General features: G+C 34.6%; 1 protein-coding gene across 8 annotated transcripts in view; it reads left to right on the top strand.

The window, feature by feature from the left end:
- The window catches only part of LOC124639323 (homeobox protein cut), a 136,564-nt gene that overhangs the window by 45,635 nt on the left and 70,633 nt on the right, over window positions 1–20,296 (top strand). The window contains exon 1 of one of the 8 annotated variants that reach the window (XM_047176623.1): window positions 6,621–6,771. The exons of the other annotated variants lie outside the window; for them this stretch is intronic. Within the exon in view, the coding sequence (XP_047032579.1) occupies window positions 6,697–6,771 (75 nt within the window). The 5' untranslated portion in view covers window positions 6,621–6,696. Of the gene's footprint in view, window positions 1–6,620; window positions 6,772–20,296 lie in introns of those variants that run through there. 8 annotated transcript variants of the gene reach the window in all.

The following is a 20,296-nucleotide window of genomic DNA, read 5'->3' on the forward strand; positions in this document are numbered from 1 at the left end:
ACTGATATTTATGACGTGACGTCTATTAGAGTGGAGGTTAGAAATATTGATTCTTATTGAGCTTTCTAACTAGATTTCATCAGTAAGAGTGCTGGTGCTAGTTAGAATGTTCTTTTGTAACACTACATTAGAAGTGGCAGTTTTGTACTTGGAGTCAATTTAACCGTCAAATCCGTAGCGGACCCCAATCGGGGTCTGAACATCAATGTCACCGTCAGCTCGGTTTAGACCCCAATTGGGGTCTGCGAATCAGTCATACACTTTCCTAATTATTTACGCTCATATTTATTTTCTTTCCAATCAAACCACATTTGTGAGCACTAAATAAAATAACTAAATAAATTTAAATTATTTTTACGCATTCAAACCTTTCATATTTAGCATCCCGTTAGAAATATACCTTTTTAAAATCCAATCGTAATTACCGGGAATTCTGATCGAACTCGCCATGTTTGTTTACATTAGTTGTTTTTTTAAATTTGAAGACGCATAGACAACATGGCGACGGTGATAGAAGTTTTGCATCGAATGATCCGATTCGTTAAAATAAAGAATCGATTTAATAATTTTATATTATTTGATATTATAATATTACTAAATTGCACTTTTGTATACTTACCATAATCTGAAAATAAATTAGGAAAAGTAAAATGACTTAATTTATTTTGAAAAAAAAAGCTAGAAAATCAGTGGTAGAAAATACGTTGTAGCCGGAATAAAAAAAAATCTTCGGTTTTTAGGGTTTCTGAAGACGGAAAATGAAGACTTATTCTTCGGGTGTTTTATGTGCAGGATTCCTGTAGATCTGCCAAACTTAATGGCGATTCGTTACTTCCAACTTTTTAACTGAGCGGCAAAGCTATTTGACGAGAGCCGTAGTTAGGTGTAGTTATCGCAAAATTTTATGACGATTTTATTGTTTGAAAGGGCAAATAGTTCGCTGTTCATCGAAAGCTGGTCCAAGATGGAAAGATGGCCGCCGCCGACTTATTTTTAACCGACTTCCCAAAAAGCGGAGGTTCTCAATTCGACCGTTTTTTTTTTGTATGTTTGTTACGCGATTACTCAGCCATTTATTTATCGATTTTGATGATTCTTTTTTTGTTTGATAGCGTATACTTCCGAGATGGTCCCATTATCATCAGGTCAGGATCTGATGATGGAACCTTGAGAAATCGAGGGCGACTTCCGAAAGTTGCAGAAATACATAGGTTGAAATCTTATCACTCAGGTGTTTGCCTGGTAGCACTATTCAACAGTGAAGGCTTTGAGCTGACCTGATGATGGAGACCAGTGGAGGTCGAGGGAACTCGACAACTGAATATTTTAACTTTCTCGTGTTTGTGCTTATATTATTCGTATTTACGAGGCCTCTGCAACAGTGAAGGAGATGGAGACGAGAGAAGTTCGGTTGTCGAGTTCCCTCGACCTTCTCTGGTCTCCATCATCAGGTCAGCTCCAAACCTTTACTGTCTCATAGTGTTATCAGATATACATCTGAGTGTCAAGTTATAACCTTATCTATGCTTACAATTTTCGAGAGTTGCCCTCGATTTCTCAAGGTTTCCATCATCAGATCCTGGACCTAATAACAAATATGGGGAATATACCCTTTCGACCAAAAACAAACATCCAAATTGAGAACCACCTCCTTTTTGGGATTTGGTTAAAAATATTTGGTGACTTTAAAATCAATCAATTATTATTATTGTTTCTCATCATCAAATAAGTACATACCTTTGGTAGTTACAAATTTCATTATATTTCAAAACACCAGGCATACCCTCCGCCGTCGACAAAAATCTTAAAATTGTTGAGAAATAATATAAGAATAAATTAAAATTCCGTAATAGGTAATAAAAATTCAATTTAAGTTAAAAATTATTACGAATGACGCAACACCAAAATAAATAATACATATAAAAATTTAATGCTAAAAACTTAAATATCTTTTTTCTTAACAACAAAAACAAATTGAACCTATAGGTAATTTAAAATTAATAAATAAAATTGAAATAAGTTGCTATTAAAAAATAGGTATATATAAAATTGGTATTCGATTATTTATAATAAATTTCCGATTTAGGTATCGAATGCACACCGCTGATTGAAAAAAAAAATACTCCATTCCAAACTCTTCTTCTTGTCTGTGACTTGACCGATCTTGTAAATTGTTCATTTTTATTGTGTATTTTATGTGCTGATTTTTTAGTTATTGAACATAAATAAGTACACGAAATGTATTGCAACGGATTGAAAATGTTATAAATATGACGTTTGTGTTGTGTTTGAGAAAGTGATGCGATTACTTATTGGTAAGTTTTCACCAAATTTGAAATGCCTAACTTTTCGATAGACTTAAAAACACCGTAATTATTATCTTTTTCTGAATTAACTGACCCCATTTGACCTTTGCACGTTGTTGTCAAATAAGTGAGCTCTAAAGTTATAGTTAAAATACTTCTGATCAGGCATTACGGACTTAGAATTCATGTGTTGAAAGTTAGTACAAATTTTTGACTTCCATGTCGCGATTCAAAATATCCCGCCGAATCAACGGTAAAATCATATGTCAAAATCTTGTCGAGCAGAGGGGTTAATATTGTAAATATCACAAAAATGTCCAACTTAAAATCTTAACTCACCTCGCAGAAAGCAACTCTAACTACAAAAATGCCAGGTTTATACCTACTACTAGCCATTCAAAGGTTTACTTCCTATTGCCCCATGAACAACACAACTCCCGTCACGAGAAAGTCCTGGTCCACTGGAAACGCGCACAAACATTAGACGCGTGGGGCAAAGAAATTTTTATGTGTTATTTTTTTTTCTTGTTTTGAAATATGTACGCCGTTAGGTTATTTATGGGTTCCATAGAGGTTATATTTCGGGAAGTAATGAGGTTTCGTTCGGAAAGGGCAATTTAAATGTGCGTAGATTGAGTCGTTAGGGGGCGCATCGGTCTACCCTGAGTAAGTCGCGAGCGATCACGCGTGCCCCACCAAACTGTGGCTTTAAAGAAATGCGTAAAATGCCTCAATTACCCACGAGATGTTTACTATATTGGCGGGAAGTAATGCTGAAAATGAGTAAAGTTTATTGAGAAAGTCCAGGATAGTAATTTTGTAGAAACATAATAGTAAAAGATGTAAGGTTTAACAAGAAAATAATAACAAGAAACTAGATAATTTAACTAACTCAACAATCCATCAAAATTACATCGAAAAAGAAACCAAATAAATACCCAAATTGATAATCCAAAATGAACACGAAAAAGGCCACGGAGCAAAATGCCAGCGTCCACCAACCGAAGCGCAACATTTACGCGTTCAAACACTGGACACGGTAGATAAATTAAAAAAAATCACCAAGTACTCACACCGCTATATGAAATCTGATAATGAGAGCTGATATAAAAACTCTTTTATTCATAATTTTTATTTATATTAATTAAACATGTGCCAAGTGTACCGTGGCGGGGTTAACGCACGTTTTCAGAGTTTCGACCGATATCCGAACGTGGGGAATTGGGCATTCCAATTTTAAATTTCATTGCTCATTATTTTTGTAAAGAGGTTTTATGTGTTCTCTTTTCTTGATAGGTAACTACTGGCTGTATATTCTTTCTTTTTTATTTCTAAATATGAAAAATGGAATGATTGTCATTCTAATGTCATTGACAGTGTACTGTCAAATCAATTTTATCTATAGTTCGGCCATTCAGAGAATGCGTTCCTGACACGTCGCGATTGAACTGACGACGTAATAACATTCATTGATTATTGATATAATAATGTTGTTTTAATGCTCCTCAATTGTTAAAACGGTAAACAACCAGCAAAAATATTTTTATCGTAACTGCAACGCCATTGCAAAGTTACGTCGTCAGTTCAATCGCGACGTGTCAGGAACGCATTCTCTGAATGGCCGAACTATAGTAAGTATTTGAAGGTACCAAACAGATTATAGAGAATTAGAGTAAATTGTGCAATTGTACGCCTCGTTAGAAACATCTACGCGTAAAAACTAATTCTTAATTAAAGTTCATTAATTCAGAACTTATCAAAACCGGTAAACAATCTAAACCAAGGAGGTCAATTGCGGTACCAAAAATAATAATTCGAACGAATTAATATGAATTATTGTTTACGGCACACAATTACTAAATAAATTCAAATTGCACTAATCCAACGCTCATTCATTGGACAAAACAATAATATTTTCTCATACAAAGTAGATCATGACAACCGTACATTTGAACCTTAATACGTTGAAATAGAGATGATTTTCGTTTGGCAAGTTATAGTTTTAATAGTGATAATTAATTAAAAAGATTATGTATGAACTAAAACATTTCCAAATTGTTTCGAAGTCAACGGATCGTTGGACGTGAGACCGGCACTTGCGGCTATTGTTAAATTTTTATTATTTGGACCGTTACCACGATATACTTTTACAATTAGAGTTTTATTGATGACCGTTAAAGCTGCTTGGTTTTCGAATTTCGAATAATTTAAATTATTCGGGTTTATTCGAATTATTTTTTTTTTAAATTGGTTTTGATAAATTAGTCCAAAATAAAGTATTTATTTAAATAATGGTCTGTTTTCAAAGTATTCAGTACTTCTAACTATAATTTAAAGACTTAAATATCCTGGTCTGTATAACTGAATTCATACCAACAGCTATATTTAAGCGAGCAGAATATATTTGCCAATAATATCTCACTAACTAGGACAACTGGTTAATTACAATGTCCTCCATTGAAACGTGTCAAAAGTTATTACAATTAGCGACTGAATCATCGGTTAATTTGTTTTTAATTTTACTCTTTTTTCACGCAACGGAAATCGCTAAATGTGGTCTTCCTGTGTACTTTTATTAGGAATTGCGGAAATAGGGAATGTTGCTAATAATATTATTTACACGAAAAAATAATAATAAAATGCTTAGGTTTATAAAGTCAACCAAGTTTCTAAAATTTTAATAATTAGTGTTGATAAAAAAAATTCAACAGATGACATTTAATTTTGAATGTCAGACCCGTTAGTAATTCCCAAAATGACAGTAATAATAAAAATCTCAACCAACGAATTAAGAATTAAAAACTACATCAAGAAATTCGATCATCCGTAAAAATAATAAATCAAGATCGAACCCACGGTCTGACTCAAAGATTCTCACAAAAAATAAACCAGTCGAAGACATTCGGGGATTCTTAATATGCAAATAATTAACCAAAGTATCGCTCAACCCTTAACACGACACATGTAGGTCAATAAATTAAAAAAATATAATGAAAAAAATAATTCAGTAAACCGGTTTGTACCGATCGTAACCCCCTCAATTGTTCTATGATTTATACCAATCGATCTGCATATGGTAATTCGAATAATTATTACGGAGGTCGAAACTACCTACTTAATATGCGAATAACAATTAGTGTTTCCTTATTTTTCTTGAGTCACTTTCTCACGAATGGGGTTGATTGATCGGATACTCGTATTTTGTTATCGGGGTGGCCGTTTTATTTAAATCTGTCCTGTTTTTCGAATTAATGAAGCTACTTGATATTTTTCGAATAATCAATGTCACTTGAACGGATAATTTCAATTTTTAATTTGTTACTGTTAAAAATGTGGTCTTACTTTGCGTCCTGCAAAGTAAGACCACATTTTTTCATTTCGCAATTATGTTTTCATTTCTATCATATTCGATTTTCATTATTTTTGAATTCGTCATAAGATTGCTGATAAACAAAAAACTCATTACAAAGCTTTCCAAAAAATCAAACATCGAACTACGCAACGCATCTATCTCACGATTTAGCAATTCAAAAAAAAGAAAGTTTGTATTCAAAACATCATTTTTCTCGACACTGATTATTGTCAACGACATAAATCGTCAATGCTCAATGCTGAGACATTAATGCACACAAGCGATCGCATCGCATTATAAAAAACCCATTTCCGAATTTCTTCATCCGAACAATGAACTAAATATCAATACTTCGAATGCGACACTGACATCTGGGCCGAAGGGTTAAAAAGTCTTAACCCTAATCCTATCTCAGGGCGAACAAAGACGCATCACATATATTAAACCTGTTTTACCGATTGATAGCCCGATTCCGATATAGAACGTCGAACAACAATAGCGTAAGATGCATGCTCGCATCGATTTGCATACATCTCCTTTGTATATGCAAATGATTTGATACGATTTTTACAAGGAGCCGATAGTATGGGAAACTTGGTGTTCGGGTGCGTATGTAAATGAGGCGATAACGTGGCGAGATGGGCGCGTTTATCTAACTTACTGAGTTAGTTGCTCGCGCGCTTTTGATCTGTAAACGTCACGCGGGAACATCGCTGTGTTTTTAAACTTCGAGTGTAAACGACGCGTTCGATATTTGAAAATTTTGAACTTATAATTATTGGTCGATTACGAAAAGTTTATTCCAATTTCAAACAATTATATTTTTTCGAATAATTATTTTTTTTTTTGTTTTGCGTTTAAGGGTTAATTGGAATATTTTTTTCAATTTAATTGACCGATCAATAATTATGAGTTTTTTTTTCAAACTGATCGTTAATTAATTTTTTTGTTTTGCAGGGTTTTCAGTTTTAGTGTAATAAAAAAAATAGAGTTAAAATAACTTTTTAAAAATAAAAATAAACAATAAAAACAGTGCACATGAATGAAATTAACTGTGACAGACTGAAGATTACGTTTTTCGAAATTATGAAAATACGGAATTATTATCTTGAGGTAAGAGATTTTTATATCTAACATTTTAACCCGTCCAACCTATATCTGTCTTATAATGTTCTGCTTTTCAAAAAAAAAACGTTCCCAAATTTTAACTAGTTAAACTACAAACAAGCATTAATAGTTCATTAACTGTTTAACCCTTATCTGAACACAGACAGAACATAGATCAGTAGTTAACAAACTTGTGCTTCAGCGAATTAAAAGAGAATCTATAATTGAGAAGGTCGAATGAAAACCTGGAGTTACAAATTCATGGATATGACAATGTTCACCACATTGCAAGCTTTTTTTTACTGGGATAGTTTTTTTATTTTTCTTGTTAAATATCTTTACAAGCTTGCTATATGACATAGAAAGCTGTATACATTTTAGACGTATTGTAATAAAAAATAACCAAACTATACTTACTTACAGTTTTTTTTTTTTTTAATAAAATGCCACCCATAGATTTCATGTCAAAATTAAGTATTTTTATAAATTAATTGACAGCTGAAAGTACAATAATAATTTACTATAAATATATTGTCCTAGATAAAGATCTATGTATCGCTAACTACATTAGTATGACGCGACTTCCTCTGAACTTATCACATTGTTCTGTATATGATGTCATCTGTGTGATTTACTATCCAACATCGTTCAGTTGATATCGGCTCTCGGAGAATTTGACTCATTATTAAGATAGTTTATTGTATGAAGATGCCATGTTTTATGGCTTTTATAATCATTATAATAGTTAAATTACTAAAATAAGTTATAACATTTACTAATTTGTATATAAAAACTAGAGGCCATGTACAAAAAATGTTATAAATAAGAATCCACTCTACGGATTTTGTGCAAACATAACATAAACCATCTACTAAACAGCCCGAACAAAGGCTAAACATTTGGATTGGATAGGTGAGCCCGTTTTTGAGTTATAAAATTACAACGAAAAGTGACATTAATTTTTATATTTATTTAGATGCTCTAGAAACAAAAAAAAAACACAATTCAAAACTTTTTGCTCAACACAACAGCGAAAAAAAAGTAAAGAATTCAAATATAGAATACCGCATCAAACGGTATGTTCCACCTAGAACCGGCACATCCCTCCTCTGGTAATTAAGAGGCGAAAATTAGCAACACGAGCGAAAGACGAAGTGTTTTTCTTTTACCCGTATGTGGTCCTACGTGCTCTGAGGTTTCACACCACGCGTTTGTAGCCTGCCTAACATTTATTTGTCTCTTTTCCAATGGTTTTGGTGGAATACGATTCTAATTATAACCTTTTTGGGTCTTTTTGATCAACTTAGTCCTTTTACTGTGTTATTTTAATTGGATTTTGTTGATAAACTCGCGGTTTCCTGTGTTTTATTGATAGCGTTTTGTTGTTAGTTTGTTATTGTATGTTTTGTGGAGTTTCGTGCAAATATAATATGGCTCCGAGCTAGTTCTCGTAAGTGAATGCGTTTTCAAGTGTTGCATGTTTTGATTCAGTCATGTGATTAAATCAAAACATGATAACTTCAACTATGTAACAACATAGGTATATTATTTGTTTATATTTAATTTTGTACTGTTAGTTATTTTTTTCTCATTAGCCAAAGTAAACATAAACAAGCTTCTACGCAATATTGTAGCAAAAAAAAGCGATCTATCTTATTCATCTTACGCGTTCGTAGGCTGACGGTACACGCATTAAAATTGATCAACACATAACGACGTTATCCATATAAAACGACCCGACTCAGCGGTCACTTCGACAGCGACCCTCCCTCCTCCCTTCAACCCACTTTTTACGTCAATGTTTTTCTATAGAAACATGAGGAGGGATGGTATAAGTATACGAATAAGTGAATGATGGGGGCTATCAAAACATCTCCCTTATCAGCCGGTCCAAGGGTCCCCAGTTTTTAGGGAAAAGGATTAGGTAATACATGACGCGAAGGTTTTAATCGTGATGCCGGGATCAATTCGACGTGACTTGACGTTTTGGGGCGATTGTGCTGGTCGTAAGAGGAGCGTGTCGTTAAGAATTTTTAAGCACGTTGAATACACCTACCATTAAAAAAACCGAAATCAAAGTATCCTTAGTAAGTATTATGAAAACTATTTTTTCTCTTAGCTCGACAAGGAAATCTCTAAAAGATTTACGTAAATTAAGTTTTCACAGAATAAAATCTATTCGTACCCTTTTCGATAACATCCTATCAAACGCAAGATACCGATACACATAAGCATCTTATATTATACCCACATGAAATTCTAAACAACACAACAGATAACCCATAAACAAAAACGACCCACTCTAATCCAAAAATTATCATACCCATCGCCACTGAGGGCTTTATAATTTTTCCACTCATATTAATTCCTTAATATCGACGGGGGAGGCGAGTAGGTACCACGCCGTCGGTACCAAGCGACCGGGTAGATACCCGGAGACATAAAGCGAGTAGCCCGCTAATTCATCATAAGTTAAAGGGTTTTTATGTATAGAACCTTTCCTCTTTGTACGGTCAGCGAAAAGCCCGATGTCTGGCGATACCGTTTAAAAAATTACCCTCAAAGGCTCTGATATTAATTAACTTTTTAAAAGGTGATTTTGTTAATAGATTCTTGTTGGAGTGATGTAGATAGCACGTGTGAGGCTGGTCGTTTTTTTTGGTGCTAAGTGTACTTGCACTTGGGGATGGTCTTATTGGGATGTCGTATGAGATTTTAAAATTCTCACACAGGGTGTTTTCAAAAAGATTTTTGCTGTTTTAGCAACTCATTGATCAATTCTTGTGACTTATGTTTCAAAGGGTAACTAAATCAATTATTATATTATGGCTTTCTCAATACAGTATCTAACTAACTTCTAAAATCTCAGTACGTACACACGAGACATCTTAAACACAATTACAGTATCTATTTACAAAATACATTTAAAACTTTTAAACCATTTAAAAGTTTACACAAAGTTCGACTATCGACGTCTGTTCGCAAATCCGTTCCTATATTAATTGTATTCTATTAAAACTTCAGTTTTAATCTTATCGATCCCTTTGAGCACCCTTTAGGGTGTAAACAATGATAATACTGTTATAAGGTATTGATCTAGTTGCAGAAAAGGGTGTAAATAATAATTATTGATGGTAATTAGAGCTGAGAACGTTATTCAGGCTTGTAGTTTAAACACCATCCTTTACGGGAACTTTCGGTTTCTAATCGACTTTATTACAATACATATTTAAAGATAATTTTTTCTAACCATACCTTTTCCAAATAAGAGCATAAGATACGTATACAAAACTAAAAAACTACAAACTAATAATCCCACAAATCGGGAGTGCAATTGAGTTTTATTTGGCGAGGCATGTGAACCGAACTTTTTGCCAAAAAAAGACTCAAGTGTTACTCAAAATTTCCCATTTTCGGCAACCATCGGCAAAGTAAAAGTTACATACGCCTACATCCCTCCCAGTTAAATCAATTAAGGGCTGTTTTAAAATCGTGTGAGGGCCAGGGGCGGCTTAGAAAAACTTCTAACGAATGCCCCCCGAACCCTTTTTAATCAATTAATTACTCGATACGAGCATTGTGCTGATTCTATGTTCTAGTTAACTTTAACTTTGGGAATGTGTTAATTAGAAATCACGAATGTATTACTTAGAAAATCGCCTCATTTATCGAAAACTGGCTGTTGCCCACGGTTTCACTCATGTCTCGGGAGATTCAGTTTACGCAAGTGGGTAAAAATTTTCTCATTCTTTCTCAGACTTTAGACTATCTGTGTACCTACTCTTTATTTAAATTGGTTCAGTATTTTTATTGTAAAATCCCGATAGATAGACGGAGTCACTTTCGTATTTATAAGACTTATTACCAAAGAACGTGCTACTTGATATAACTGATCACTCGCCTCAACTCACTCCAATCGATACTCCATCAAATCGATTCTAAATGAGGTGCGAATCGATTGTACCGAGTTCAATCGACACTAATTCGTTGTGATCGCATGATAGATGAAGCAATCAGTCCAATGGGAAGCAATTAGAAGATTTGTTTGTGATTGATCGAGAGTTTAATGTTACAATGAAGTCATTCAATTAGGATCGTAATAGACTGATTCATTTTAGTTGCGTTACCATAGTTGGACTTTGAAGCTGATTTTTCTAGAAGTTTTGCAATTTTTATTAGTTGTTAATTGCTAAGGAATTATAACAATAACTATCAAGGCATATAAGCTTAATACAAGCTGTTGATTTGCATCCGTGCCATAGTCAAGGACGTAATTATACTAATGATTCTCAACCCAAATCAACAAAAAAATTGGTACGAAAATTTTTGATTTAATTTTTTTTTCGGAAATTCGTCAATGTCACCTACCCGTTTTCAAACTCGGCGCGTGTGTTACTGGCCTTAAAACCGTGCTGCGCCCTCACACAAACGCAAACACAAAGCATACGCAACGATTATTCATAAATTTCATTCATAAAATTGGATTACTTCTGAAATACTACGACATTACAATGACAAAAAAAGCAGTGCATATTAGCTATTTCCCGTCTACTGTAATTCCAATCGATTATTTACGTATTTTATGTCCTCCTCCTGAAGTATGGCACAAGTGCAAATCAACACCTTGTATTATGTCATAGAAAAACATGTTAGTACATATTTCCAGTTGCGTAGATCTTTACTTATCTTGTTAAATATTTTGTTTTATTCGAGTTTAGACATGATTGAACCTTTCAAATAGGAAAGTTACACCACAAACAATGTATCTACATAAACATATGCAAGTACCCATAATAGCCAATTAACAGCAATTATAAATTAACGTAACGAGCACCATAAAAGTCGTGGATTGCAAATATTCGAAGAGACAGAACCGGGGCGGAGCAAACTTCAACTTGGCGCTACTTGGCCCAACTTGGCCGAACTTGGCAAAACTTGCTCCGAACTCGATGAGCTACAAATAGGCATCGGAATTAAGTTTCTGTCGGTTTTCTGTACGCCTTTTAATTATTTCTTCGTACCCCTTCAGGTACTTTGATCAGCCCCTTCAAGTCTCTTGATTTTCAGAATTGACTGATAGGCACTTATAAATTGTAATTACGTTTGCACTGTGACTGCGGAGATATTTCTTTTTTTAAACTGACGTCTTTAAGTAAACAGTGAAAAAAGGGGTGAGTTTTTTTCTCGGATATTTTGTTTATTTAAGGGGTAGAGGTGTTATAATTTGAATAAGATATTAAACAATCGAAACAGCAGTCCTAAAACCAACCAATTAAAATACAAGTCAATCTAATCAAAAATCTATCTTCCAAAAAATGGCAGCGCTCCAAGAGATGCGCCCGCGCCGATTCAATGGCTACCCCCCATTCACTCGTCAACGATCAATCAACACGCATGGATCATTACGTGGATCCCTCGCCGATCTATAGATCTGCCATCTTACCCAACTGCGCATAAATCAAGGTGGTATGTCTTATTGGAACGTCTGCACTTAATATAGTCGTTTGATCGCGGAAGACGAATGCTTTTTTGAACTTTTTCCAGTCAATTAATGTCAGATAAAGGTCTTAAGAAAATATATCGATAGATGGCGTTGATGTCACATTAGTCAAGTATATTGGCTTAAAGAGCATCCTCTTGGTGGACTTATTTCATTAGTGCACATTGCTTTTGAAAGTTCACGCAATTGTGACTAATGTTAGCTTAAGTAGGAGGATCCTGAAAGTCTACCTAAGAAGATAATGTATCATTCTACAGTACATATTAATACGAGCTACATATTAATACTTCTCTTTAAAAAATCTCATATAAAATCTTGGCGCCCAAAATACAATATTTCACCAACTTATCGGGGAAAAACGACTTGAAATTTCCCCAATATCTTCCCGCTTCGGAAGTTTACAAAGATTTTCTCTATAACGTCATGTTTATTATATGTGAGGTGTAATATTGTAATATATTGTATGTCAGTTTGTTTCGCGCCTCGCGAGCATCGGTAGTTGCCAATAAACGTCTCCCTTCTCATATTATGGGCAAAGATTAAAACTTTTTAAGCACAGATAGGACACTCTATAGATATTTTTTCTACAGATTTTTCAGGCTTTTAGGTATTTTAAATAAGATTTTGAATTAATGGACAAAAATTTATATAAATAAATTGCTCATGTCTACGTCAATGTCGATCTTGGATTTCTAATCTAATGTAATAAAAGTTGATAGTGATGAAAAACCTCCAATTGTTTAGTGTTCATGAACATTTTCAGCTTTGTATTTGGATTTTGATAAATCATTATCGAGAATGTTCTATGTTTATAGTTGTAGGCAGAAATGCCTTTCTAAATTGTGTCGTATCTGCCATAATCATATCGTATGCAACATCCCTAACAAGTACCTCATTGTGAACACGATTGGAGATAAAAGCCTAGCTAATAACGCGCCAATAAAGGCTTTATTGAGCCGAACGGAATTAAGAGGCGACGGAAATTACCGATGTTAGCCGAACGTCGCCGAATTTAATAACGCACGTTCAGTTTTTAATGTACTTTCGTGGGGGGAGAACGTGTAGGGGTAGGTAATTAATTGAAACATTTTATTAGACGATATTACTTACTGATTTATTTGATGTTTTTGATGAACGCATAAATTAACATTACATGCATGTATATACACACAGGTTATTGTTTACGCAAAATCTAGATAAAAATAAACTTCCCACGCACACATGTCATGTAGCAAACCAAATCAAAATCAGTCCTTAATTCACATTTAACAAGCGGCAACCTGTTACAGTTAATTCCGCCATTAACACCATTCCCAGTTGACCGGACCAATAGCTAGACAATGTAAATCATTGCTGTGTACGATCTCGCGCGAACGCTTCCGAACGGCTCCGAACAATGCCGAAGATAGAAATCTAAATGAGTCGAGTTAAATATTGTTTAAATGCGCTCTTTTGGCTTAATCATAGGCTCGAGTGGGTACCAGGTGATCATAGATAGTTCGTACGTTGACTTCGTAGCTTGCTTGATGATTCTAATTGCCTGGTTATGTACGCAACTTCGGTATGAAAGCGTGACAGATTTTTGCGATACGTACCTACGTAGGTATGTATGAATGTCATTGTGCGATAATTTCCTTCTTATTGCGTACCTAATATTGTTGTTAACTGCTTAGGACTAAAATAAGAAGGTTTTTTAGTTACAAGAAAATATTCTTGCCTTAATCTTCTATCCAGAGTCAATAAAACTAGCTTCTTCTTCGATTCTAAATAAAAGAGAACTTCAAAAAACTTAATCCAAACAGAATACCTAACGATTCACACTAGAATTCGCGTGCAACGAAACAAACAGTCAATAAGCGAACAATGCGCAACACAAGTGCGTCCGCACGTAAAGTTCTCACAACAAGCGAATAAATGTCCCGGTACGGCACAACTTGTGCGCACCACTGTACACCTATACCTGATTTGTGAACTTCGAACATTGGACAAAGATTAACTTGTCAGACAGGATAACAATATTGTACAAACTTAAGACTTAGTTGACTCTTCTTATTAGGACATAAATGTCCCAAAATGGAACACATAAAATGACGAAAAGTTATAGATTAAAAATTAAATGTCTAAAAAATTTCAAAAACATCAAACTAGCTATAATAAAATAAATATTTAATCAATATCGAGTGCCTATTTACTAATAGCAAAAATAATAAAAATTTGCCTCACAGAAGAAAAACAAAATAGGCATAAAACACGCCTTCACTCGTCACTTCTGCATCAATAGCTACTCACTATCGAAATCGCAGGTGAGAATATTGAGTTTTATTGGCGCCCGCACCGAACGCCTGAAGCCAAAGTTTTTGATTTAGTTTGCTAACAACTACATCGAATACCGAATACATTACCAATAGTTCTTTATTATATAGTAAGCTACGTATATTTCATATGTATTGAAAGGATTTTGTGTACCAGTCTTACCTAGGAGTACCGGGTTGATGAGGCCAGATAGGCAGTCGCTCCTTGTAAAACACTGGTGCTCAGCTGGCTCCGGTTAGACTGGAAGCCGACCCCAATGTAATTGGGAAAAGGCTGGGCAAATGATGAAGATATTTGCATAATTGAATTTTCCAAAAAAAATGCAGTGTTCTAAAGATATGGATGATTAAAAATACTAGTGATGATGATTTCCTCACAAATAACTGGGTTAATTCAAGAATTGTGAAATCACATTAGTGCCAAGTTGTCACTTTCAATCTAGTAATATGATTGTCCGAACATAGTGGTATGTCTGTCAGACATCATGGAAATGTGTTATTTTATGAAATATTAAACTTTTTGTAACGCGCTACACATTTTTCAACAAATGATCATCATATTAATACAAGCAAAATGCATTTTTACAGTTGAAAAGTTTCCACTATTACATAGAGAAGTTTCACAAATTACAATGTCTGCCAAAACATCGAGACACCACACAAATTCTAATCGCGTTCCTGAATTAACGGAAACACACGAAAATTCAAATGTGGAACGCCGGAATCACCAATCGGATTATCGTTCTACATGTATAAAAGACGAAAATTCCCGTTCTTACCCCTTTGGCTGACACCCCTCGCGGCCGCGGGGGTGAGGCGAGGGGGGCGAGGCTAATGGCAGTACCACTCGGATTCATTAGTAAATTAGAAAGCGGATGAGTCCAAAGTTACGAAAATTCAATATCTAATAATGATCAAGTCTTACCTGCCTATAGTCGATAGAAGGGTTTGAACGAAAATTTACCGTACCGAAGGCCTCCTATTTGAATTTGTCAATCCGACTTTGTTGAGAATTGAATTATTTAGTTTTCGATTCGACTCCGGTCGGGTTTTGTTTGTCTGAGGTGTTCATGCTCTGCGGGTTTGTTTTGTCGAACCATTTCATCAATACCGACCTTTTTGCATGTGGAAAAATTTGGGTCAGAGGATGGCTGCTCAAAAGAAATTAATGATACACGAATCTCACAAAATCGCAGGTACTTCACTATGTGTATTAAAATATATCAACCCTCCTCTGCAGCACTTGATTACAAACTACATAATCTGAACCCAGGGTACATGAGACCCTTAAAAATCTGCAAAACAAAATTGGAAATCTAAGAGCTTAATCAAATTACTATGTAGACGTTATTAAAAAATACGTTTTTTTTTCGCCCTCTAAATCTATTGAACGGCGCTTAATATCTCAATGTCGGTTTTAATTTGGTAGCGTCGTGTTACATCCCAACAGTTTTATTTTCAGAAAAGTAAGACAAGGAAACGAGTTTCGACAGCCTACGTGGAAAATAAATAATAATGTGCTGATTTTTTGATCGAATTAGAAGAAAAAATACAATTTCTTTAGACAGGGAAATATTGTTTTACTTTGGTACTAAGATATTTTCAACAATATATTAATCTATCTTCGATGTCATTAAAATAAGCACATACATGAGTTGACATGTACGAATTATTAGGCAAATTATCTGACAATGGTCAGACGGGTAAGATGGGGAGGCTTGAGGGGACCGTGAAGGGTAAATAAAGTCCACGATACACAGACTGAAAAAATCGTAGACACGACTTTATTTAAAAAAACTTTAAAAAGTGTGTATGCGTAAATGGGTTATTTTGGTGAAAATTAAGTTGTGAATATTAACTAACCTAACAAGTCTCATAAAATGAAAAAAAAATGTTTTTCCTCTGTATTATTCTATTAAATGATCATCAGAAAAACAATCAATTTTTAATACGAACTAAGTAGAATCCAATTATGGCATACTATTCGTTCACAGTCTAACTTGCATTGAGTAAGATCTCAGTTTTTACGTACATTACTGACGTATCAGTCACGCTGAAGTTTTTCCCATAATTGAGTTCTTTGAACACAGACATAACAAACAATTATTATCTGTATATATTGACTAATCCTTCAGCTACAGGGTTCCCGAAAAAAAAACAAGCCCTGAAGCCCTTTCGACCAGCAAGGAGGGCGTCCTTTATCATATTTATTTTATTTCAATTCGGTACGAATTTAATCCTTTTCCATTAATTAGTGACCGCTCCCCGTATAATGCGGGGTCTGACCGACCCCTCGCGAGTGCGTTAATTTTTCTTGGCGGCGTAGGGTTGGGTGTGGGATAAGTCATAACCGATCGACATTTTTGGTTAACGTGTCTTTATTTTGTGAGTAATTTTCGGGCAATGAATAAGCGGGAGGTAAATAACATAAAAGCATCATTACGGTAATTCAAAGGCGTCGTTTTCGATCTCCTTAAAGATAAAAGATACATTAAAAGGAAGGGAAATATAAAAACAAAAATGAAAGATCACTTAATATTGAACAATAATCAAGTAGTTCCAAATAGTGACAAGAGCCTCGTACTTTCAAAACATAAAAATTCATAAGCATTTTAATTCGTTCGCTCGACCGTAACGCTCTCACCGAAACATATATGTTTTCCTTCATTATATTCACAATTTTATATAATGTTCTAGAAACGGATGCGTTACTCATTGAGATTCACCTTTCTGTTATCAGATCTAACGTACCATGTATCATATTAATTGGTCGTTTCATGTTCATTATAATTAAATCTTAATTTTTCGGCTCCATGTTTTTTGTTAATACGTTTTTACTGTTAGCTTTTATAATTTTATTGTTTTGGGTTACACGTGGACGGAGCAACGCTCTGTCTTTTGTCTTATCGGAAAACTATATGTTCTTTTATCCCTGATTCACTTACAAAAGAAACATAGTTATTGGCTTCTAGTATGTGTTTAAATAATTCATCATTATCATCATGATGATTCATATTCAGTTCTATCACAAAAGCTTCTCTTGTTTCTTTGAAGTCGTCATATATAATACCTACTGAGTGACGACATACATAACCAACAATCATAAAAGTCAGTCCAGCAATTCATCCGTTGTATCCAAATTGTCGTTCTTTTAGTCATTATGTATTTTCTTTTCGCAGTCATTATCAGTCATTAGAATACACGAAATACCGATGTGGTTACAAACAGAAATGTGTACTTTGACTCATAGATACAAAACTGTGCCAATGTACAACGTCGTCGACAACAGATTTTCAGATAATATTGCACAAAATCTTGTTTTTAATAATAAATATGACACTGACAATCGTGTTGAGATGTAAATTATGTTTTTTGAAATTGTTTTCGGGATTTCTGATTTGATCGTTAGCGTTTTTATGATAGTATGAAACGCAATGAAAGTGACTCCAAGATCCGGTGTACCGATATAGGTAGCATTAAACAAGCTTGAAGGATTACCTGTCAATGATAGGTGCGAAGTAATTCTGAAGACAGTTCACGTAAACCTGTCCGATATTGAAGTGTCACATAGATTTTACGATATTCCTCGCCTTCCGGTACTCGTTGAAATAAGTCTTCAACGTTATGTTATTGCTAAAGTTTTCTCTCCCGCCACAATCCCAGACGAATGTTGGTAGTTTTAAAAATAATATCTCGTTCAAGACTATTTGCAGAAGCCATTCGCGTTACGTTTATATTTTTCCTTTTTATTAGGAAGGTGGAAACATTTAGCCTTCGCAATACTTTTCTAAAGAAAAAAAAAACAAGTCTCAACCCTTAAAAGTCTGAACAATAACAGCGGCCGTAACCGCTTTACAAATCAAATTCAAATCGTAAACAAATCACATTGGGATTGAAACAAAGAAGACTTAGACAATGAGCTTTCAATACAATTCCCTGGTATTTTGCCTCTCGATCATATTGATCGATTACGCTAACCGAATAAGTTTGATTGATTTTATTGTTCTTAAGAAAACTGAAGCCAGACGTAACAATTTTCGCAGAAACCCAAACAACTTTTATATTCCGAGAAAATGTAAAATATTTGTCACTAAATCTCAACAGTGAGGTAGTAAAAACCCAAAATTCTGAGACAGTTAAAACAGAGATGAGTAACCATTAAAAGGTAACTAACCCACGCGAGTTTCCAGCAATTAAACACATTGATCAACAAGATCTGATTGGACCACGTTATTTTCCAAATCTAAGAGCGCAATAACTCATTGAATCATTAAGCCGACCACCGTTACTGTAATTGTTCGCCGTGAGAGTTCAATTACTAAAATTACACCGACTTAATCTATTGCACAAACATACTAAAATTTAGAATCAGATGACTTGAATAGATAAGTATTCTTTGTTAGTCCCCATCGCGTTAATTGCCGGTTTAGTACGAAGCCGTGCACTTCGGTTAGGTTCTTTTTGAATAACGGATCGTCATTGATGGCTATCTGCGCTAATGTAAGTTCGTAGACAGCTTTACGCTAGGATTTAATCTTCAGAATTAATTACTCTTTGTTTAGAACCAATATGTTAATTCCTAGCTTACAGATCTAATTCAATGTCAACATTATAGATCTGCTGAAAAGATGTAAGCAACTTTCAGATAATTACGAACTTTTTAGCGTTTCGCATAAAATATTTTTGGAACAATGATATCTATAATTCGTCGCGTCGATCCGTCCCAGTTTCGCAGTCATCAAAGTTTCTCATCTCTTTCATGTTCAAAGCTATAATTCATCAATGTCGAGCGACTCACCTTTCTTGTCCACACAATCGAAAAAATCTACTTTCTCACATTATCCGCCGAAATGTTTCTTCAACTATTATAAAAACATTTTTGACGACATCGACTGTTTTTAATTATTCGGAATTATTACATTCTCATTACGCTTCACACAATGCTGATAGTTCTTCTTCTATTTTAATTGAATGTGCCACTTCCTCTTTAATGACTACTTTCATACTTTCGTGTTTCTACTTTCTAGTTGTAAACATAAAATTATTCGGTCGAAGTACATCGCTTCTGTTTAAAGTTTAATTTGAATTACGCACTTTACGATGGCGGTTTTCTATAGTCTAAATAGATAACTTGTAATGGTCGGCGTCGTGGTCGGCTGGCCAGAGATGACACGATAAATGTGCATAGTGGGCTGCTACTATGTTTTGGGTCCGATATACTGCTGTTAGAATTGATACATGTGATAATGTCGTACGTGATTTATATATTTTTACTTCCCGTACAATTTCATTAGTTTCTTCACCATGCTCTACTGCGTCACCTGTAGCTGCTTCTAAATTTCTTTCCAATCTGTGGGCATCCTTCACCTCCGGCCCACAATGTCATAAAGCTAAGGTCTCGATGACGACAGGCTCCAAGGGCGTTTATTCTTAAAACACTGCACTGAGTCAGGCAGCGAGGCTGAGTGATCAATCTTGTTCAATTGAGCGAGCGTTACGTAATCGGGACACCGTCAATTTGCTACTAGGTGATAGGAATTATCGACTATTCGGTTACCAGTAAATCTGTACTCCGAAGTTAATAAATGATTTTCTTTGATATGATGTTATAGGAAATACTGAGGAAACTTTGTAATAGATGACTGAATCCATAAATTATATCAAAGATGATCAGAATGATCCCGGGAATCCTACACGATTTGCCTCGGTATCTGCTGTA

This window comes from Helicoverpa zea, chromosome 19 (assembly GCF_022581195.2).
Source record: "Helicoverpa zea isolate HzStark_Cry1AcR chromosome 19, ilHelZeax1.1, whole genome shotgun sequence".
In the NCBI taxonomy this organism is placed as follows: domain Eukaryota; kingdom Metazoa; phylum Arthropoda; class Insecta; order Lepidoptera; family Noctuidae; genus Helicoverpa; species Helicoverpa zea.